This window comes from Musca domestica, unplaced genomic scaffold, assembly GCF_030504385.1.
Source record: "Musca domestica strain aabys unplaced genomic scaffold, Musca_domestica.polishedcontigs.V.1.1 1, whole genome shotgun sequence".
NCBI lineage: Eukaryota > Metazoa > Arthropoda > Insecta > Diptera > Muscidae > Musca > Musca domestica.
Window position 1 is genome coordinate 4,897,869 of NW_026712114.1, and position 23,875 is coordinate 4,921,743.

The following is a 23,875-nucleotide window of genomic DNA, read 5'->3' on the forward strand; positions in this document are numbered from 1 at the left end:
TGTTGTTGCAACTACTGCTGTTGCTGTTGTTTTTGTAGTTTTTGTTTGTTGTAATGTTGGTCGTATTGCTGTTGATTTAACCTTTTTCTCCTCGAACAGTAGAGAGCTATTTGATGAGGCCGATAGCAGAGTCGTTGCTGCTACTGTCTCTGATGCCACTAAAGATGATAATCGAGCCCTACCGAAAGCTGAATGGGAACCAACAATGCCCCGGGCATTCTGTTGTAATTTCAATGTTTTTGTTGTCCTCCCAGCAAGAGCAGCACCTCCACCTCTAGTGCCTGAAGAAGTGGCAATTTTTTCATTGTATCTCTGAGATGCTGCTGGTGACATTATTATTGATCGCTTGATTGATTGATTGACTGACTGACTGAAAGAATGAATGTCGTTGATTTGGAACTTTGACACTGACTTATGGCTTTGTTTTCCAGTTATGAATGTCAAGTTGATGTTTATTTTTGTTGTTTTTGTAATTTTGCTTTTTTTTCACTGTTTTGTTATTGTTAATGGTGTTGGGTTGTCGTTGTTGTTTTTTTTTTTATTATTGTTATTTTTTAGTTAAAGATTTGTTTCCTTTTTTTATTTTTGAAATGGGCGAGGTGTTGATTTTTCTGTACTTTTTTCAGTTTTTCGTTTGTTCGTCTTTTTCACTTAAGTTTATTGCTAATTTAAATTTCCTTTTTGCCTCGATTTTATTTATTTTTATCCTCCTTTTAATTTTTTTTCACTTCTGCTTGAATGTCATTTAATTCCTTATTGACTGTAATTAAAAGAAAAAATATATTTATTTTCATTTGGGTTGTTTTTTATTGCTTGGCATTTTTTTTTTTTTTTTGCTTTCAATTTCAATTTGTTAATTTTGTATCAAAGTGCAGAAAAGAAGAAGAAAAATACGAAACGTTTTATTGTAGTATTTCTTTTTTGGCACCAACACAATCCACAAACCAAACAGCCTCACAAAGGCAATCTCAGCTCTGGTTCTTTTTCTGTTTACAAAAGGAGAACTTTTTTCTCAATTCAAATTGTTAAATTAAATTAAAAAGGAAAAATCTATTCAATTTCCATTTTTTGAAAGCAATAAATAAAAAGTGTGCTCACGTACGAGAAATAAAAAACTTGAAAAACTTTTCAAGTTTTTATATAAATTCTTGAAATGGTGAAGGCTCGAAAACACCATGAACGTCTCTGGATTAAGAAAAGAATAGTAAAAATAAATAAATTAAATCAAAATAGAACCAGTAAGAAAAGTTCTTAATTCGGGCGGGGCCGACTTTTTGATACCCTACACCACTTTGCTAATTTAGTAGAGCTCCGCATAACAATTAAAAGTTTTTATGGGGGAATTCAATCATACGCGCTATGATTATAATTTAAAGTTCAAAGAACTAAATATGCCGAAGCATTTGTATCTTTTAAATTCGGACTTGTATTGGCCATTTGGTGCACAATTAACTTGAAATCGGATAAAGATATATATGGGAGCTATATCCAAATCTGGACCGATCCTGAAAAAATTTGGCAAAGATGTTTCTGAGCTGTATTTGATATATTTCCCTGAATATCGTTGTTACGGAGTGCATATTACGTCTGTGGGTAACAAATACAACAAATCAGATGAACAATATATATGGGAACTATAGCTATATCTGAACCGATCTTTACCAAATTTGACATACTAGCTTTTAGACTCAATTCGGTCGTAAGTGCCAAATTTCATCCCAGTTGGGCAAATATTAGACGTTTGGTGCACAATAAAAGGAAAATCGGACGAAGTTGTATATGCGAGCTATATCCAAATCTGAACCGATCTCGACAAAATTAAGCAAATGTATTTCTGAGCTGCATTTGATATATTTCTCCAAAAATTGTTGTTACGGAGTGCATATTACGGCTGTGGGTAACAAATATAACAAATCGGATGAACAGTATACATGAAAGCTATAGCTATATCTGAACCGATCTTTACCAAATATTAAATACTAGCTTCTAGACTCAATTCGGTCGTATGTGCCAAATTCAATCCCATTTGGACAAATATTAGACGTTTGGTGCACAATAAAAGGACGAATCGGACGAAGTAATATATGGGAGATATATCCAAATCTAAACCGATATTGATAAAATTTAGCAAATGTATTTCTGAGCTGCATTTGATATATTTATCCAAATATTGTTGTTACAGAGTGCATAGTACGACTGCGGAGGACTAAAATAGCACTTCGGATAAAAATATATATGGGAGCTATAGCTATATCTGAACCGATTTCGATCAAATTTGGCATACTTATTTTCAGCCCCAATTTGGTTGTATGTGCAAAATTCCATACTATTCGGGCTGATATTACACGTTTGGTGCACAATAAAAGGCAAATCGGACGAAGATATATATGGGAGCTACATCTAAATTTTTACCGATTATAATTTCAATAGGGTTCGTCCTTGGGCCAAGCAAATGATTTGTGCAAAATTTCATCTCAATCGGATAATAAATGCGACCTGCATTTTGTTCACAAGAATACATGGACAGACGGACTGACATGCATAAATCAACTCAGAAAGTGATTCTATGGAGATCCTTAAAAGTAACTATGGGTCTATCCTTCTCCATGTTACAAACAAATGCACTATGCGAACTTTTAATACCCTCCACCTTAGGGCAATGGAAACATTAGAACCAATAGTGACCTACAAAATACCAATTTTTAGACAAATCCGTGAAAAAGTAAGTGCAATAACAGCCGATGAGGGCTCTCCGCTCCGTATTAATCGACCGTGGCATAAGAATAAATGCCGAATATTATCGCGAAAATATTCTGGAGGATGTATTAAAGCCTTGGGCACGCAAACATTTTGGCCGCAGACGGTGGACATTCCAACAGGACTCAGCAAAATCGCACTTAGAAAATATAATGTAAAAGTCTGATTGTCTTCAAATTTCACACAACCTAATATTTTTAAGAACCCAAGATCTGGTATTAAGACAGAATATGTCGGTCCATTCCTTCTGGTACCTCCCCCACAAAAGGTCGAAATTTTGCATACCCATTAAGCTCATAAAACGCGAAATTAACATCCGATTCCATTTAGACTTGGCACATCTGAATATTATTAACTAAGGATTTGTCATAAAAACGGTAGAGATCGGATCATTTCTTCTGGTACTTCCCCCTAAAAGGGTCAAAGTTTTGAATAACCAAACGTTTATAAAATCCGAAATAAGCATCAGACTCTTTTTATATTTCACACATACAAACATTTTGGTTGTGAAGATGGGATATATCGGTCCTCTCCTTCAAGAGTTTGAATAATCATGACAGAAATCAAAATATTTTTAAACAATCGAACGTTGGCTCGGCGTACACATCGGTCGGCAAAACCGATCGATATTTTTTTACTTGTTAGTCTTAAGGTGAGAATACGTGAAAACCCTTTTTGAATGACTTAAGTCATCAGTTGGCTTGTTTCTAGAGAACAAAGTTTTAGGTTGACTTAGTTCGATTTTGGCCCTACGCTTATTCTTCTTTTCCGTAGAAGGCAGCCAGAAAAAAAGCGTTTCATATATTCTCCCCTTTTATCCCTCATATTTGACACATACAATTCGAATATTCATTGGACCGATGAATTAATTCATTTCCAAACTTATCGCTCAAGTCGATACACAATTTTCCTCCATTCTCTAAAATGTCGCTGGTCCATCTTAAAACAAATAAGAATTTAATCCTTAAATACCATTTTTATATTTCTCCCACTCTCCCTACCACATTCCACATCAAAGGAATTTATAGATATCTTTCTAATGAACACGACCTCCACCACTCCGTTTTCATTTCTAAAAATAGTCTTCATCTTCATCTGGCCGATAAAACCATAATAATCTGGCTCAGCAATGGCCTTTGTGCCAAAGTCCTTGTCTTCATCTTCGTTTTCTTTTTTATGTCTCTCCATGACCCATCTGTGGACTGACTAATATTTTAATGCGTCCTAACAGCAGCTACAATAACAAATGTATAACAGTGATCTACTTCTTTGTCTTAGCGGAGCAAATTTTTTTTTCTTGGGCCTTGGTACAAAGAAAACTATTTTGTAGCGATTAAAAAGAGAGAGAGAGGGAAAACAAAGACAGATAGATGAACACACACACGCACAAACACAGAGGAAATGCCTTCCCAACCGATTGCTTTGGCTGCGTACATCCTCGAGCCTTAAACTCTTAGACTCGACAGCTGTATTGTTCATTGGTATTTTAACTTTCTACTCACAGCACAGCACCTCTGCTTTTTCCTTTAGCCTTCATTTTGAAAGTGTTGTGTGCAAAATGCTACATCAGATAAAGTTCGCTAAACGTTTAAAGGCCAAGGGCACATTGAGAGCGAAAATGAGAGAATGTAGGGCATTGAAGGACGATGCTACAGAAACCAACAACAACAACATCAGCAGCAACAACAAGGCAAGCTATAAACATGAAATTGATTTTATTTAGTTTATTACCAGACGTTTACCTGAAATGCCAATAAAAATGATTAAGGCACTGCATACTTTTAGGCTGTGTGTTTATCTTTGCTATAAGGATTGGGCATTGTTTATACCCTACACCAGAAGGTGGTCAGGGTATTATGTCTTTGTGCATTTGCTTGTAACAAGCAAAAGGAAACGAGATAGACCCATAGTTCCTTTTGATGATCTGCATAGAATCACATTTTGAGTCGATTTATGCATGTCCGCTCGTCCGTCTGTCCATGTATTTTTGTAAACAAAGTACAGTTCGCAATTATTGCCCGAACCAGATGAAATTTTTCACAAATCATTTGCTTGGCCCAAGGACGAACCCTATTGAAATTTGAGATAATCGGTCAAAATTTAGATATAGCTCCCATATATATCTTTGTCCGATTTGCTTTTTATTGTGCACCAAACGTGTAATATCAGCCCGAAATTGCACATACAACCAAATTAGGCCTGAAAATAAGTATGCCAAATTTGATCGAAATCGGTTCAGATATAGCTATAGCTCCCATATATATTGTTCATCCGATTTGTTATTTTAGTCCTCCGCAACCATAATATGCACTCTGTAACAACAATATTCGGGGAAATATATCAAATAGAACTCAGAAATACCCTTGCTAAATTTGATGGAGATCGGTTCAGATTTGGATATAGCTCTCATATATAACTTCGTCCGATTAACTTTTATTGTGCACCAAACGTCTAATATTGGTCCAAATGGGATGCAATGGCACTCACGACCGAATTGAGTCTAGAAGCTAGTATGTCAAATTTGGTGAATATCGGTTCAGATATAGCTATAGCTCCCATACATATTGTTCATCCGATTTGTTATATTCGTTACCCACATCCCTACAATGCACTCCGTAACAACGATATTCAGGTTAATATATTAAATACAGCTCAGAAATATCTTTGCCAAATTTTATCGAGTTCGGTTCCGATTTGGATATAGCTCCCATATATATATTTATACGATTTCAAATTAATTGTGAACCAAATGGGCAATACAAGTCCGAATTTAAAAGATACAAGTGCTTTGGCATATTTAGTCCTTTGAACTTTAAATTATAATTATAATCATAGCGTGTATGATTGAATTCTCCCATAAAAACTTTTAATTGTTATGCGGGGCTCTACTAAATTAGCAAAGTGGTGTAGGATATCATAGGACTTTCTTTACTGTTTTTTTTTTTGTTATAAAATGAAATGCTAAACCTGAGAAAAAAAAATCATAGATTCTATCAACAGCAGATTATTTAGATTTTTTTTTTCAATATTTTTCTTAGAACTTTTAGTTTTTGTAAAAAAATAACTTTTAAGGATTTGTGATAATGGAGAGGGAGACAGAGTTTGAAGGCAGAAGATCAGCGAGAAGCATTAGAAAAGCTACCAATGCAAAACAAAAAATCACACTTTTATGGTTTATGGGCTGGTGGCATCAGTGGACCGTACTTCTTCAAAGATGGAAATGGTGAGCGCCACCGTGAAAGGATATCCAACTGATTTTTGCACAAATTCAAGAGCTGGTCTTACATGACATGTGGTTTCAAGAAAACCGTAGCTTCCCATTACTCTTCGTTCATTGGAATTGAGCATTCCACAAGCGTCATTATACGGTATTTCCATTAAGCCCGACCATCAACAACGTTGTGATTTTGCTGATGAGAATTATACCAAAATTTCATCGGAAAAACACCCTTGCTGATGAAATCCCTTTCCACCTCGGTGGCTATGACACCAAGCCAATTGTCGTACTCTTAAACCCCAAGAGTTATTGTGGTAAAGTCCTTCGATATTCAGCATGTGACTGCTTGGTTCGTTTTATGGCCAGGCAGGATTACGGAACTTTATTTTTTTTTTCGAAAAAAAAGCGCTGAGTTGAGGATGCGCTGAGCTATCGAGGGATGATTAATAATTTATTTTACTGTCGGAGTTGAATCATATTGATCTGGGCATCAAAAAGTCGACGCTAATGGGCCACACGAGGAAGGAAACCAATGTTCATTAACCTACTTATTCTAGTTCCTCTCCACAAAGAGAATATCTGAACTTATTAAAATATCATACATCAGAGTACTTTTATCAGATGTAGGTCAAGGGAGAAAATCGTCAATACCTGGTTTCTTTACACAAAGAGGTTTTCTCCTCTGTCCCAGATGGGGAACATAAAACCAGCTGCACTCAAATCCCTCTGCACCCAAAATGAGCCCAGAGCCATAATTGTGTAGTTTTTATAGCCTTAGCCATTTGGCTACAGAGCATATATACCATACAGCCTAAACGTGTCTCGTCGAAATACCGGTTTTAGATCCTTTGGACCAAATCTGTTTCAGAACATTATCGTCCGTCCGTCTGGCTGGTGCGCGTGATAACTCTCAAGGGGAGAGTCGAATTTGGTCCAAACTTGGTAAATCGTAATATTATGATCAAGCTTAGATCGAGTTCGAAGATGGGCAAAATCGGTTCACTCCTTCTTGTACCTCCCCCACAAAAGGTCAAAATTATCACAGAAAATAATTTCCCGCATATAACTAGAAAGGATCATCACATTTGATGCAAACTTAGGAAATCTCAATATTTGTATTAGTGCTATGTTAGGTGAGAAAATGGACAATATTGGCTCACTCCATTATCTACCTCCCACACAAAGGGTTAAAATTTGGAATAATTTTAACTCTTATAAAATGTGATGTAAGTGTCTTCAAATACACAAAATTAATTATTAGCAAAAGGTCTGGTGTGAGGATGGAATATATCGGTCCACTTCATCAAGCATCTCCCCCACGAAGGGTCAAAATATTGAATAATTACAACTCCTATAAAATCTGAAATAAGGATTCCATTGTTTTCAAATTTCGCGAATCTCAATATTATTACCCACACAAGATCTGGTATGAAGATGATATATATCGGACCACCCCTTCTGGTACCTCCCCCACAAAGGGTAAACATTTTGAATATTCATGGAGGTCATAAAATGCAAAATTAACATCCAATTCCATTCAGACTTGGCACATCTCAAAATTCCATCAATACAAAGTCTGTTGTGAAGATGGTGGAGATCGGACAATTCCTTCTGGTACCTTCCCCACAAAGGGTCAAAATTGTTAATAACCAAAACGATTATAAAATCCGAAATATACATCCGGTTTTCTTTATATTTCACACATCGCATTATATTTACCAACTAAACATCTCATGTGAAGATGGAATATATCGGTCCACTCCTTGTGGTGCCCCCGCCACAAAGCGTCAAAATTTTGAATATTTATGGACCTCACAAAACGCGAAATTAACAACTGATTCCATCCAGACTTGGCACATCTTAATATTTCCATCAGCACAAGATATTTTACAAAGATGATAGAGATCGGACGATTCCTTCTGGTACCTCCCCCACAAAGGGTCAACGTTTCGATAAACCCAAAAGATCATAAAATCTAAAATAAGCATCCGGTTCTCTTTATATTTCATACATCCCTTTATTTCTACTAACACAAGAACTGTTGTGAAGATGGAATATATCGGTCCACACCTGCTGGTACTTCCCCCACAAGGGGTAACAATTTTAAATATCCCTGAAGATCAAAAAATGCGAAATTAACATCCGATTTCAATCCGACTTGGTACATCTCAATATTTCCATCACCACAAGATCTGTTGTAAAGATAGTAGAGATCGGACCATTCCTTCTGGTACCTACCCCACAAATGGTCAAAGTTTTGAATAATTAAACGAAAAAAGAAATAAGCATCGGGTTCTCATCATATTTCACACATCCAATTATTTCTACTAATACAAGATCTGCTGTGAAGATGGGATATATCGGACCATTTCTTCGGGTACCTTCCCCACATAGGCTTCAAGATTTTGTCGAACAAAACGCTAAGGAAGAAATCGTAGTAAGCATCCAACTCTCTACAACTTTCACACACACAAACATTTTTGCTAACACAAGATCTGTTGTGAAAATGATATATATCTGCAAACCCCATCTGGTACCTCACCCACAAACGGTCACAATTGCCAATACTTTTATCTGTCATAACTAGCGAAACATATCAGCGATTCGTTACAATTTTCTATATAAAAATATTTCTCGCTACCAGAAACCTGAGATGAACACATGTTCGATTTTCTTGTAATTTTGCCGATACCAATATTTTTATCTGTATTATATGAAGTGTAAAAATGGAATACTTCGTTCGTCTATATCTGGTACCTCGCGCGTATTTTAACATATTCTAAAAATTATCACATGGCTCATACAAAGTGAAGGAAGTAACCAATATAGTCCAAACATATATCATATTTATTTAGGTCGAATGCAAAATGGACAATATTGGCCCATTCCTTCTGAACCTACTCCATAGGGGGTCAACAATTTGTATAATCATAACAGAAGTCAAAATATATTAAAATAATCGAACATTGGCTGAGGGTATGCATCTGTCGGCAACACCGACTGATACTTTTTAACTTGTTTTTATTACATACAACATATTTTTTCCGAAGTCATCTTAATTAAAAACATATTTTAGCAGGCTTTAACATTTTGACTAAATTAAAAATTAATTGAGCAATAAGCAAATATATTTTTTTATGAAATATTGGTATTTTTAAGCAAAAATAGGATTTTATACGTTTTTAAGCATTGCTTGTCAATATTTGATTTAGTACTTCTTTAATTTAATGATTTAAAGACATGTTTCGATATTTACTATTAAAAGTCTAATTACTTTTCAATACATATCTTTCTCACCCAACTCCCTCTATCAATATTATTCTAAGAATTTGGATTGTTTAATAAATTCGCGGTATTGTATTAAAATGCGGCTGAAATTAGCCAAGATTAAAAGTAGACACTTCAAATGCTGGAAAACAATGACCTTGGTAATCTATGGCGTATACATAACAATAACACGTACATACATAAATTGTGTATACGTTACACAGTCACGTACAATGTTCGCTCGTTGCTAATAACATAGGATTTCATTAATGTAGCCATTTTTTTTTTTTTTTTGATTAAACAAGTTACAATGTATGAGTTGGTTGTGTCGACCGGTTGTATACTCTCAGTCTAATATCTTAAAAAATAATATTTTTTAATAATCTCAAGATTATGCCTACAGAAAGTATTTACCATTTGATACGGCCACAAATCTGTCTCATCGAAACAGCAGTTTTATTTAAATTTTCTTTAGACGAAGTCCCTTTCCTACCCTTATACGTCTATCTTTTCGTATGTTTTACGGTCAACTCTGATTGGTCACAAACTTGACAACTCCTAAGATTTTTGTTCAAATTCGATCAATTTCGAATATGGGCCCTATCGGTAGCATTCTTCTGGTACCATCCCAAACAACCTCAAAATGTTAATTAATCCTTGAAACTTCGTATATCGTCATATTTACATAAGACTTGTATCAGCAGGCATCGAAGTCTGTTAAGGTGCCCCAGTGGAAACTCAATATTTTTTTACGCTGAGGTTAAGTACGAAAATGGACAATTTTAGGACCTTCCCTTAAGAGTCAAAATTTTGATTAATAACATATCTCAAAAATAGTTAACATCAGTTCACTATTTTCTTTAAACTTCGCACACCACAGTGTGAAAATAAAGAATATCCAAATATCGGTTCCTTCCTCACAAAAGTTGCAAATTCCAATAATATAACTTAAACCAGTAAATAAAGTCTTAAAGTCAGGCGGGGCCGACTTTATGATACTCTACACCACTTTGCTAATTTAGTAGAGCTCCACATAACAATTAAAAGTTTTTGTGGGAGAATTCAATCAGCGTGTATGATGATTATAATTATAATTTAAAGTTCAAAAGACTAAATCTGCCGAAGCATTTGTATCTTTTAAATTCGGACGTGTATTGCCCATTTGATATATATATGGGAGCCATTTCCAAATCTGAACCGATCTCGATAAAATCTGGCCAAGATATTTCTGAGCTGTATTTTATATATTTTCCTGAATATCGTTGTTGCGGAGTGCATATTACGGCTGTAGGTAACAAATATAACAAATCGGATGAACAATACATATATGGGAACCGATCTTCACCAAATTTGACATACTAGCTTTTAGATTCAATTCGGTCGTAAGTGCCAAATTTCATCCCAGTTGGGCAAACATTAGACGTTTGGTGCACAATAAAAGATAAATCGGACGAAGTTATATATGGGAGATTTATCCAAATCTGAACCGATCTCGATAAAATTTAGCAAATGTATTTCTGAGCTGCATTTGAAATATTTCCCCAAATATTATTGTTACGACTACGGAGGACAAAAATCACAAATCGGAACAATATATATTGGAGCTATAGCTATGTCTGAATCGATTTCGATCAAATTTGGCATACTTATTTTCAGGCCTAATTTGGTTGTATGTACAAAATTTCATATTGTTCAGGCTGACATTACACGTTTGGTGCACAATGAAAGTCAAATCGGGCGAAGATATATATGGGAGCTATATCGAAATTTTTACCGATTATCTCCAATTTCAATAGGGTTCGTCCTTAGAATCGGATAATAAATTCGAACTTTACTTTATTCACAAAAATACATGGACGGACGGACGGATGGACGGACGGTCATGCATGAATCGACTCAGAATGTGATTCTCTGCAGATCATCAAAAGGAACTAAGGGCTTATCTCGTTTCCTTTTGCCTGTTACAAACAAATGCACAAATACGTAATACCCTGACCACCTTGTGGTATAGGCGAAGTGTATATTCGTTGAATTCAAAACTTTGTACATTGTTCTATTTGTATTGTGCTTAAAACTGGGCTGTGTGAATCAATTCCTTCTTGGAAGCAATAAAATGTTAAATTAGAGCCCAATTTATTAAAAAAAACTTTGCTCATCCCACTTTGCATACCCAATGATCGATCAAAATTTTGAATAATAATATCTCTCATAACACGTAAAATTAGTTCCCGAGTTCAGACTTCAAATCATCAATTTGCAACCTCTTAGGGTCAAAAATGTGGCAGAGCCTACGTAAGAAATTAAATTGACTGGTACAAACTGTGTTCCTTATATAGTTCCGTGGACTCCGGTCGTTTGTATGAAAACTGTGCGTATAAGTGATATGAAATCAATCATACGTTTAGGAACTGGTTTAACTCGAACAACCCATCTCTATAGATGTGATTCATAACGTGAATCTTTTTTAAACTCTTTGGGAGCCCACAAAGTGGTCATATAGCGACAGTCTTGTAGGAAGTCTTATCGTCCACTGATAACAAAAATCTTAGAGCAACAGTGACCATCCAGTGGAAAACCACACCTTTGCGTAGCGACGATTGTCAGCCATTGAGAACCGAAGGCCTGGATTTACTTTTTGTAAAGAGAGAGAGAGAGAGAGAGAGAGAGAGAGAGAGAGATCATCAACCAACGAACGAAAGCTTGCATTTTTACCAGAGAGGGTGTTGCCACCAACTATACTTTCAGTCGGTTTTGCCGACAGATGTAGACCCCCAGCCTTATTCTTTATGGTGGAAGTTCCGAAGAATATTGTCCATTTCGTATTTCTAATCTAAGTCTGATATAAGTGTTACAATGTACCAGATTTGGGCCTACTTTTTCACATTTTATGAAATATGTGATCAATTTTGGAAAATATTCAAATATCCGTAAGGAGCTGACCGGAGTATTCAACTTCATCTAATACTCAATATTTATATCAAATCAAAATATTCAACTTTTGTGGGGAAGATGGCACAAGGAGTGGACCCAGTGGCTACTTATTTACAACAGATCCCCGGTTGAAAGAAATATTTAGATATACAAAATGGCTGAGTTGAAGTTATTGATATATTTAAAAGTTATGAGTTATTTAAAAACTTACAATTGTTATCCTTTTTGGAGGAGGTACCAGAAGGGTTGGGACGATATCTATTATCTTTACACCAGATCTTGTGTTAGCAGAAATATTGAAATGTGCGAAGTTTAGTAAGAATCAGATGCTTTTTTTGCATTTTATGAGAGATATGTTTTTAAACATTTTGAATCGGTGTGGGGGAGGTACTAAGAGAAGTGAACTGATATATCGCATCTTCACACCAGATATTTTATTAATAAAACATAGGGATGTGTGAAACTTGAAGATAATCAGATGCTTATTTTGCTTTTTCTGAGAGGCATAATTATTCAAAGTGTTGACCCTTTGTGGGGGAGCTACCAGAAGGAGTGATATATTCCATCTTCACAGCAGATCTTAGGTTGATGGAAATAATGGAATGTGTGAAATATGAGGGGAAAACCGAATGATTATTACGGATTTTATGAGCGTCATGATTATTCAAATGTTGACCCTTTGTGGGGCAGCTACCAGAAGGAGTAGACTGATGTATAGTCACAGCAGATGTTGTGTTTGTAGAAATTATGGGATGTGTGAAATATGAGGAAAACCGGATGCTTATTTCGGATTTTATAAACGTTTTGTTAGTTAAAACTTTAACCCTTTGTAGGGGAGGTACCAGAAGGAATGGTCCGATATTTACCATATTTATAATAGATTTTGTGTAGATAGAAACATTGAAGTCTGAATGGAATCGGATGTTAATTTTATGTTTTATGAGCTTCATGAATATTCAGAATTTTGACCCATTGTGGAGAAGGTACCAGAAAGAGTGGACCGATATATTCCATCTTCACATAAGACCTTGGGCTAATAAAAATTTTGTGATTTATGTAATTTGAAGACAATTGGAATCTTATATCACATTTTATGCGAATTATAATTTTTCAAAATTTTGAACCTTTGTGGGGTAGGTAGTCGATGGAGTGGACCGATATTGTCAATTTTCTCACCTGACCTAGCACTGATGAAAATATTAGGATTCGCAAAGTACGAGCAAAATCGGATTATACTTTCTCTTTCTCTGAAGTAAAATATTTTTTCCAAAATTTCGACATTTTTTTGGGTGAGGTACCAAAAGGAGAGAATCGATATGACACATCTCCAAACTCGATCTAAGTTTGATAATAATATTACGATATACCAAGTTTGGATCAAATCGGAGAAGGGAGTGAGTTATCTTGTGCACTAGCAGACAGACAGGCCGACGGACATCACTAGATCGACTCCAAATGTCCTGAAACGGATTTGGTCCAAAGAGACCTAGGGTCTAAAACCGCTATTTCGATAAGGTACATTTTGGCCGTATCAAATGTTATATACCCTCTCTAGCCATATGGCTGAGGATATACAAAAGTAGCCTCCACTTTATGAAAAAGCCTCCACTATAGAAAAACTTTCATATATGGAAATGGATCTGCTACATTAGTAAACCCCTGTACGAATCCCAGGTATCGAATTTTAAGTAGTTCCCTCAGATAATTTGACTATAATCTTCAAAATACCAAATATGTTACGTTATATGGAGACTATCATAAAACGTGGATCTATATAGAATATATTCTGCCACAGGGGGTATTATCTGTTATGAACTCTCAATTCCGAATTTTAGCTAAAATGGCCAATATAGTGAATATCGGAGGGCACAATTATATGGGGGCTATACAAAAACGTGGATCCATATAGACAATGTTCTGCCACGGGAACCCATTTTACCTCTAAAAACCAAATTTTAAACTATTCCGTTAGAAAGTGTGGTTAATACCTTCGAACTTGTCCTGCCTGCCTGACAAAAGACAATTCTATTTAAAATCTCAGCTTCATATGATATGACATTTGGAATCTAGCGTAATTATAACAGAGGTATGGACATGGCTAAATCGTTAAACTATTCCTTTAGAAGTGTGGAAAATGCCGAATATGGGAGGTACAATTATATGGGGCTATATGAAAACGTTTACAGATATAGCTCATCCTCGAACTTATCCTGCTTGCTGACAAAATACAATTCTATGTAAAATCTTAGCTTCCTGTCACATGTCATATTGGAATCAAGCGTGATTACAACAGACGGATGGCTAAATCGTCTTAGAACTGAACGCTGATCAAGAATATACGTTTTTTTGGGTCTGACATGAGTATTTCGAATGAAAAAGTTAATAGTATGGTTAAGGGTATAAAAATGGCGCCCAATGTAGAAATTTGGAATAGTTTTGATTTTTTAAAATATTTTCAAGGAATATTCAGAATTCCGAAACTGCTTCAAATGGTCTTAGCAGAGATTCTCAACTCTCTCTCTTCCTATTGCTATATCTCTCTTTATTTCTATGTCTCTCTCTCTCTTTTAAGTAAAATATGCAAAAAAAAACTAAAAATTACGTATTCCTTGTGTTGTAGTGTGACACAGGGCCTTGAAGTCTGAGTCTAGGAAAGGACTTCAAGACAAAAAAATAATAATTTCGGGCAATATTGTTGGTATGGAAGGATATTGATACAATTGCAACCGGGGCCCTAGAACCGTCGATTGAAATCTTCCAAGGAAGATAATGAATTTAATTTACCCTTAACACGCTGATTCAGTCGAAATTTTCAGAATTGGTAGTTACTGAAATTATAAGCAAGTTAAAGTTCTCAATTTTCCATATTTGTCTATAATTCTGCCATGAAGTAGTAAAGGAATCGCACTATGGATATTAAAAAAATGTAGATAAAATCGGAAAATTTTTGATTTTTTCTAAGGCATAGAAAAGACTTCGCTCTTGGCTGGAGCTTTTACTTAAAATTAAAAATAAATCATCCATTTAAAATTCCGAGCTACGCTAGAAGTGAACTCCATAAAGTCTGGGAACACAATTTCGAGTTGTTATTTTTTGGTCGAATTTTTCCCAAACGAAATTTTCGGTATCGGTTTTTGAGTCGCTTAGGTGAGTTGGACCATAATTTCGGGTTGGAAAAATGCGTCTAGCATATTATTAAAATTTAAATAAATCTTTCAATATTCATAAAAATTATTGGCATTCCTCAATCAATTAGAATAACATCAATAAAATATCTAATAATTCAATGTGGATGCAAAATCATTACAAAACAGTAATTGTTAATTTAATAAATAGATGTCCTCTGTTTTCATCCATCCACAGTGTGATGCTGTGGCAATACCAAGTTGGTGTTGTTTTTTTTTTAATTCATTTGGATTTTTTTCTGTTGATAAGAAATGCACTTCGTCTTGATTCATTGGAATTTTTTGATTTCACTTTTTTTTGCTTGGGGTGTGTGTGGAAATTATGCAAGTGGGCAGGGTTGGTGAAATCCAAAATGAAATGCCACAACAAAAATAATCTATTTTGATTTTTAATTTTTTTTATTTTCTCTTTTTGTTTTTGGTTTATTTTTTATTTATTTATTTTTATTTTTATTTTTTTTTTTTGTTTTTCAAAAATTTTATTATTTTCTATTTTCTCTTGTTTTTAAATATATATATATTTTTTTTTCTTTTATAAAACACTGAGTTGAATTTGCACCTTTTTTGGCTTTGTTGTTTTTTTTAATTTCAACTATTTTCCTTTTGTGGTCTTGCCGGTTTGTTTTTAATTTGAAACACTGTTTAATAACTGTTTTGTGGTAATTTTTCTTTTTTCAAATTTTAAACAATTTCTTTCCCGTTAATATTCTTCAGAGACTTCTTTGCTTGACGTGCTCTAATTTCTCACTGTGTTTAATGGAGCTTTTTTTTCTCAATTTTTTACTCTCAAATTTCTTTTTTCCGTTGACAATGTATTGACTTCACTGATTGATTGTGGTTGTTGTTGTGTTTGCTTTGCTTTGTTTTGGAATATTCTCCGCTTTACGGCATGCACGTTGAACTCGTTATCGAAGACTAAACACTGTTCACGATGCTGTGGTCGTAAGCCATGCCTTGAAACATGTGAAAACATGCTGTTCTCACACACACGGACAGGGACACGGATGAGGCCGAGTCATGGCGCACACGAACCAACAACGAAGGGACACACACATACACAAAGGAAAATGTTACAAAATGCAGCAAAAAAACTATGGAAATTCTTTCTTTATTTTCCCTACAATGCCAATGATGTTTGTTCGTATTTTCACTTATTTGTTTTTGTTGTTGTTGTCGTCGTAATAATGATGATGCTGTTAATAATCATGTTGTGCTTGTCACGTTGCGGTGTGGATTCCATTTGTCGTTGAAGGGGAAATGCGCAAAACAAATGTTATTCCTTTAACATTGACGCGCCCCCTAAAGTATGCTACACTGTTGTGGTGTGTGGGAAAAGCACAGCGTTGGGTGTTTGTCATAGCTAAATAAATGCAGTTTGAAAGCAATTGAATTATACTATTATGTTCGCATGGTACGTGAGTCCATTCCATATTCCTAATTCTTATACGAAGTTCACGATATCGTATAGCCGACATATAACGGTACCACCCGATATTCGGTATTCTTATAATTGTAGCCAAATATTTTAATGGAATTGTCTGAAAATCACACAAGGAGTTCTTTCTGAGTACTTTACCCCCTGGAAGAAAATTGTTTGTATAAGTCAATGATATCGTATAGCCCCTATACAAGGGTACCTCCCGATATTCGGTATTTTGATGATTTTAGCGCCATTATTCACCGGAATTGTTTCAAATTAAGTATTTAGTGTTCGTAATGGGAACTACAGTCTGTGACAGAAAATTGCCTATGCAGGTCCAGGTCTTCGTATAGACCCCATATATCAGTACCTCCATATATTCGGTATTTTGACGATTTTAGGTACAATACCCACCGAAATTGTTTGAGATGTCGTATTTGAACTTCGTAATGGATGCTACAGCCTGTGACAGAAAATTGTCTATGCTGGTCCAAGTCTTCGCACGGCTCCGATATAACGGTACCTCCCTATATACAATATTTTGATGATTTTACCTACACTATTCACCGTTTATTTCAAGTTTCGAATTTGAAAATGGTAATGGCTTATGACGTCGTATAGACCCCAATATAACGGCTATATTCGGGATTTTTAAATTTTTAAAAGAATTTTTTAAGGATTTTATATTTTGAAAAATTTCAAATTCGTTCCAAATGGTGGATGGTATTCAAAGTTCGCCCTACTGCTTTTTAACTTGTTAATCGTTAAATCTATATATTTGCCGGATAAGGACGAAAGAGCCTCTGTTGTTGCAGAGACATGTAATGATCTTCCCTTCTGTATAGGTTATGTTGACGGTACTAAAATTCCCAAATCCTGATGCTCCTACAAATATTCCAACAACATCTTGACCTCATCGTCAGTCCATATTTTATTATCGGTTTTATTAAGTTTTATTTTCTAAAATTTGCTTTCTAATGGCCCCTATTCTCTTTTAATGCCTTATAATATTTGCACAAGGTTACCTTTTTAATTCTACCAATAAATATTGTCAAGCAGGCAGGAGCACGCCACAAAATTATTTTACAAATGATAAAACAAAGCAATGTCCAATCTGCAAAATTCCCAATATTGACATTGTTTTTGATTTCATGAAACAAATATTGTAAATATTAGATTTAAATTTAGCAGCCATAAAATAACCATAACCCTGCTAAGCTTGGGAAATTTATGGGCGCCAAACGGACTTTATCTAATCACGTAGTTTTCCTGAGATTATGGTAGCCTTAAACCTTAGAAAGGGGCAGTCATTGGCCGTGGGATTTGCTTTTAAAAGAAATACAATGCAACAAATCTTTGAACAAAAAAAGAAAAAAACAAAAAAATATAGATTAAAAAAGCTTCGATTATCATCGATGTGATAAGATCAGATTTTTTTCGCAATTACATATAAAAGTCTGAGCAAATGATGGAAAATGTTTAGTACACGACAGAAAAATGTTGTCGAAATTATCGCTGATCGTTGTGTTGGTGTCACTGGTCGCCACTGGTGTCCACTGCTTCCCCGAGGGACGTGTCGTGAATGGTACCTCCACAGAAATTACCAAATATCCATTTATGGTATCGCTGCGCGGTGCAACCGGTTCTCATTCGTGCGGTTCGAGTATTATTGCTCCACGTTTTATTCTAACTGCTGCCCATTGTGTCGACGGACGTAATGCTGGTCAAATTAGTGTCCAATATGCCACCACCACCATTAGCGCCAAGGGTGACAATGTCATTCCGGTGAAACGCATCATCATGCACGAAGGTTACAATCCCTCAAATTCATATGCCAATGATATTGCCCTGTTGGAATTGTACGGCACATTGGTATTCAACTATAAGACATTGGCTCCAGTCAATTTACCCGATCCATATTTCGAAATTCCTCAACTACCTGAAGGTGTGCCCGGTGTTTTGGCTGGTTGGGGTTTGAATGAGGTGAGTGGGAAAAGTGGTGATTTTAGATTAAATTAATACTAAATAGATTAAATTGTAAATTTGTTTGGAACTCGGAAAGTATAAAACAGAGAGGGAACATGTGAAACTTAATTTTTAAGCTAGTTGCTAATTGTCCCAGTTATTAATATTCAATTTTCTTAAACCCTCGGATATACGTGATATATATATATATATATATATATATATATATATATATATATATATATATATTATGGGGTTTATATAATTTTTCCGTTTTACCCCTCTTACTGGTCAAATTTATTATTTTTACATTCGCCGTTGTCGCCAAACGCCCAATTGTGTTCCAGCTGATAGCCGTTTATTTATTGTATCTATCGATAGTAATCGATCATTGTCAATGACATTTATAAGCCGCAGTTTTTGCATTCCTCTTTGCCCTTAATTTGCATTTTTGTGATAATTGCTATTAATTGTTTGTCTGACTGCCATCAAGAGAGACAGTGCATTTATTATGATTACATGGTGAGATCATAGTAGAATGAAGAAGGTTAAGTCATGAAATCATATGTTTACAATTTTTTAAATTATTATTATTATTTAAAATCCATTATACATACACAAATCAGAGATGGGAACCAGCTTTCTATGCAGTAAAATTTGACAAGGTAAATTACAGAAAATGCAAAGATGGGAATGCTTATTTGAAATGACTTTACCTTCTTAATTTTACCATGGGTGAGATCATGGCAGAAGAATACAGGTAGCTGCATCAACGATTGGGAGCATTGATATGTCAAACAAATTTAAATGTTTTTTCAAATATAAGTGAATTTTTATATGTTTTCTTATACTACGTAATTCGGAGGCTATTATAATTCGCGTTTTTCAACAATTTTTACAAATTTAAATAATTTTTCATTCAACATTTTCAATTCCAAAAATTGGTTTGACAGTTCATTGTCCCAGCAGCTGAGTCGACGCGTCTACCAATATTCTTCTACCATGGGTGAGATAAAAAAAAATTGCAACAAAGTGCAACGCCATATTTTTTACATTTTTTTTAAATTTTATTGAACGAAAGAAAATACGTCGGAAATAACATCAAATTTTAGAATAAGTTTAGATTTGATCGAATTGGTCACCTCTGGCACGAATTATGGCCTTCAAACGGACAATAAAACCGTCACACGCTGCCCGAATGTTGCTCTGCGGTATTTTGGCCCATTCCCGACGAAGCGCTTGCTTGAGGTGATCGACACTTTGGTATTTTTTAGTGTCAACCTTGCTTTCCAAAATACACCAGACACAATAGTCCAACGGATGGGTATCCGGAGATTTTGGTGGCCAGTGCGCTGAAATGAAGCGAGGAACCTCATTTTGTAACCATTCTTGGTGCTGAGTACGATGGTGCTGAGTCCTGTTGGAATGTTCAAGGTCTGCGACCAAAATGTTTTCGCGCTCAACGCTTTAATACACCCTCCAGAAAATTTTCGGGATAATATTAGGCATGTATTCTGAGAGCGGCCATCGGCTGTTATGGCGGCCCACACCATCATCATGTCCTGCGCTTGAGTTCTGGTGGCCAACCGAAGGTGAACATTTTCAGCTGACCTCTTTGGCAAGTAAACACGATTATTTTGCTTGTTTACAAACTGCTGGACAACGAATGTTTCCTCAAAGGAGACGGGGAAAACCAAATTCGGCAGTTCACCACTATCGGCCAAGCGAAGCAACTCTTTAGCTCTTTTGCGTCTCTTTTCTTTCTGTCGCGGTGTAAGTTCTTGCAATTTGTGGAATTTCAATGGCTTTATCCCGAGCTCATCTTTCAATATTTGCCGAATGGAATATTGTGATATGTTCAACTCACGAGCCATTTTTCGGCCACTGCGACGCGGGTTTCGATCAAGTCGCCACTTTACTTTTCGAACCATTTCTACTGATGTTGCTGTTTTCTTCCATCCACTTCCTTGACATCGAGCTACGCTACCAGTATCACGGGTCGGCACATAGCTGCCTCACTATTTGTATTTTTGTTTTTAAAGATTTGGTTCTGACGCCTTTAATTCTCAAGGCAATAAATCAAAACAGTTTATATCGCACTCTAATCCCGTTTTTTATAATAGGAGTTTTATGACCAATAAATATAGCTGATAACTTGCAAATAACTGATAAATCCATGACGAAAAAATGTTAGCAGCCATCAAATCCGTTGGCTTGCCGTTTTAATTATCTTAACCATCAACAATGATTATATATTAAATAAATTATATATGCCCACATTTAACAATATTTATGCTTATTTATTTTTCTACTTCTCTTCTTTTATTGCAGACTGGTGGCTACATTCAAAACACTTTGCAAGAAGTCAATTTGAAAATCTATTCCGATAACGAATGCCAAGAAAGACACAATTACCAAACAAATCCCGAATATCACATTTGTGGCGGTGTTGATGAAGGCGGCAAGGGACAATGTTCTGGCGATTCGGGCGGTCCTCTGTTGTACAATGGCAACGTGCAATTGGGTATTGTCTCGTGGAGTAGAAAACCATGCACCATTGCTCCCTATCCCGGTGTTTACACCAAGGTCTCGCACTATATTCACTGGATTAAACAACATATTGAATAAACGCATTGTTTTTGTGGAATAAATAAAATACAAGTCGAGATTAAAAATGGAACGAATTTCATTTTTTTACTTTACCTTAGTGGCTTCTATAAATCAAACTTAGAATAGACTTCGTACATCCAATTTTAAGTATCATTAGGTGAGATATCATTGATGGAAGATCGAGCATGTATGGTTATTAAAAACATGACGGTGGCTTTTACTGAACATACCCCACATATACACTGTTCACTGTTATTCTTTATTTTTTGTTACTCCCTTTCTCTTGTTATGGTAATTTTAAAAGAAACAAGTGTTTGTTAGGAATACCGTTGTCACTAGCATACATATGATTAGAGCAATAACAACAACAATCCTATGACAGAGAGAAAGAGAGTCGAGAATTTTAAGAGAAATAGAATTTGAGATTAAGACCAGTATTGTAATTGTAAAGGCACTATTTACATAAAAGAACTCATTTGTAAATTTGTCAGTCCATTTTTTGCAACCAAAAGACGAAGTTGATTGGAACTTTAATAAATACGTTATTGTATCACTAAATATAAATTTATATTTTATTTGGAGTATATACTTGGATGGAAGGAGCCAGATCATGCTTTTGACGTAGGAGATATTACCCGTGTCATTTATATGTTGGAGAATATTGCTTGTTTGATCATTACTACAAATTGGAAAAAGATCCATTACCCATTACATTAGACAAATAAAGTGTTCGTATCACGGGTAAGAAGTTTAAGTAGCTTATTAACATCAGAGAAAGAAGACGTATCAACAATGCGGATTGTACTTTATGACTTCGCATAGTTGTTGACAGGCAAGTTGACAGTTTAAAAGGAAATTCAGTCAGTGAAAATTTAGGTCAACAGGAACGTATTCGCCAGAAAAATTTGAATGGGACGTGGACCGAGTATGGTAAGTTGTCAAGCAGGCCGAATTTAGGTGATAAAAATGCAGATTAAGGTACGGGGAGTAACTCGAAATCTCAGGCGAAGACATCTGCCCACATGACGACCAAAATGTAATCCATGCAACTCCATTTACAACAAGTTGGGGATCCCACGGCAGCAGGTTCTACGACACCGGAGTGATCCGAAAGAGCAACATCCCAATCTCGGCCAGCGGTTGCCAACTCAATGATATATGTTCGTGTTTGTCTATCTTGTCTTGAGAGCATCCTGGAATGCCTGTTCCAAATACTTTTAGTCCGCACCTTTTCGGTTTATCCCAATATCATCTACCACAGGTCAGTCTAGGTGCGATGCATTTGATGCGGAGGATGTGTGAAGTTTTGGAATTGTTCCAGTCTAACCCGGTTGCGAGATGATTATAGTGCGTAGTCCCCAGCGAGTCCGCGTCTTCGTCGTCAACTTCGGAGTTGTCGATAGAGTGTGGAACTCCTCTGCAGTCTCCTAAACAGCAACCTTTACCGCAACTTTGAACACCACATGTTGCCGTTCTAATTCTGCATAATACATAATTCTTAGGTACTGTAAGAGGTTCCTCGACCGCGTCCACACCCCCCCTACAAATTGCGGAAAAGGAAAAACCCTAATCAGAGCAATACGGAAGTTGGAACAAAATCATCCGTTACAATCAAAATGTTCCCTTAAAAAAGAAGTTTGCCTCCCTCCTAATTGATTCAATTGGTGTATCAGTCATTTCCCGGTGATGTTATTTCACGCTTTTAAGATGAGAATTCGCAGCCTAGATTGCGAGATTTAACACTTTTAGATTTTTTTTCTTAAGGACTTTTTGAATTCGATCGTTTTCACAAATAGCCGACGTCGACCAAAGCCTTAAAAGAGCAAATTTGACGCTGTAGTAATGAATTACCGCAGCATATTTTCAAAATGTCCATTCCAAAATTTCATTAAAAGATCGCGTGTGTACCAGCAAAGCCGTGGCGGCCTTCTGCACGTACCTTTTTCCATACATAACATCATGTTTGGTCCATTCCAAAACTGCAAAACTAGTAGATTCTTGCAGGATCTGGAACAAAGCAATTGTCTACTTTAGGATATAATAAATGCTCTCTTCCAGAATCTGCTAAAACCTACTAGTTTTGCAATTGTATTCGATATCATAAATGAAAAATAGGTTATCGTAGTAAAAACATTTATCATCCTGCAGTTCTGTAGCAGAGTAAACGTTTCACAATTTTCCCTCTTTTTTAATATCTGTATTTTATTTAAAATTTACGTTCTAGTTGGAACCATGGTACAATAAGGAGGTAGAACAGCTTCGTAAAACTACATAAATACAGCCCTGAGGCTATGCACGCTTCCTGTCAGAATTATTCAAAATTATAGGCAACAAATGAGTCAAATAGCGCGAAAGATGAATGAAACTTTGGACGTTCTTTCAAAAATATGATCTGAACTGTTCAATCTTTCAATTTTATGGCAAATCTAGTTAATAATATTAATGCGCGCCCCGCAATGAACACAGGGTACACTGATTTAGTCAACCTAGAACACCCTATCTTCTTTATTTCTATCAGCTGAT

The 23,875-nt window shown here is 35.6% G+C and overlaps 1 protein-coding gene across 1 annotated transcript; it reads left to right on the plus strand.

Moving 5' to 3' along the window:
• Positions 1-18,244: 18,244 nt before the first annotated feature.
• Positions 18,245-21,422, plus strand: LOC101893102 (chymotrypsin-1). The gene is made up of 2 exons (XM_005189450.4): positions 18,245-18,760; positions 21,074-21,422. The coding sequence occupies exons 1-2, from the start codon at positions 18,275-18,277 to the stop codon at positions 21,368-21,370; spliced, it is 783 nt and encodes a 260-aa protein (XP_005189507.2). The 5' UTR covers positions 18,245-18,274; the 3' UTR covers positions 21,371-21,422.
• Positions 21,423-23,875: the final 2,453 nt, after the last annotated feature.

Excerpts from the sequence above, each read along its gene's own strand:
- LOC101893102 (XM_005189450.4), top strand. The coding sequence starts at position 18,275 with ATGTTGTCGAAATTATCGCTGATCGTTGTGTTGGTGTCACTGGTCGCC. Across the intron at positions 18,761-21,073 it reads CTGGTTGGGGTTTGAATGAG|ACTGGTGGCTACATTCAAAA; the intron begins GTGAGTGGGAAA and ends CTTTTATTGCAG.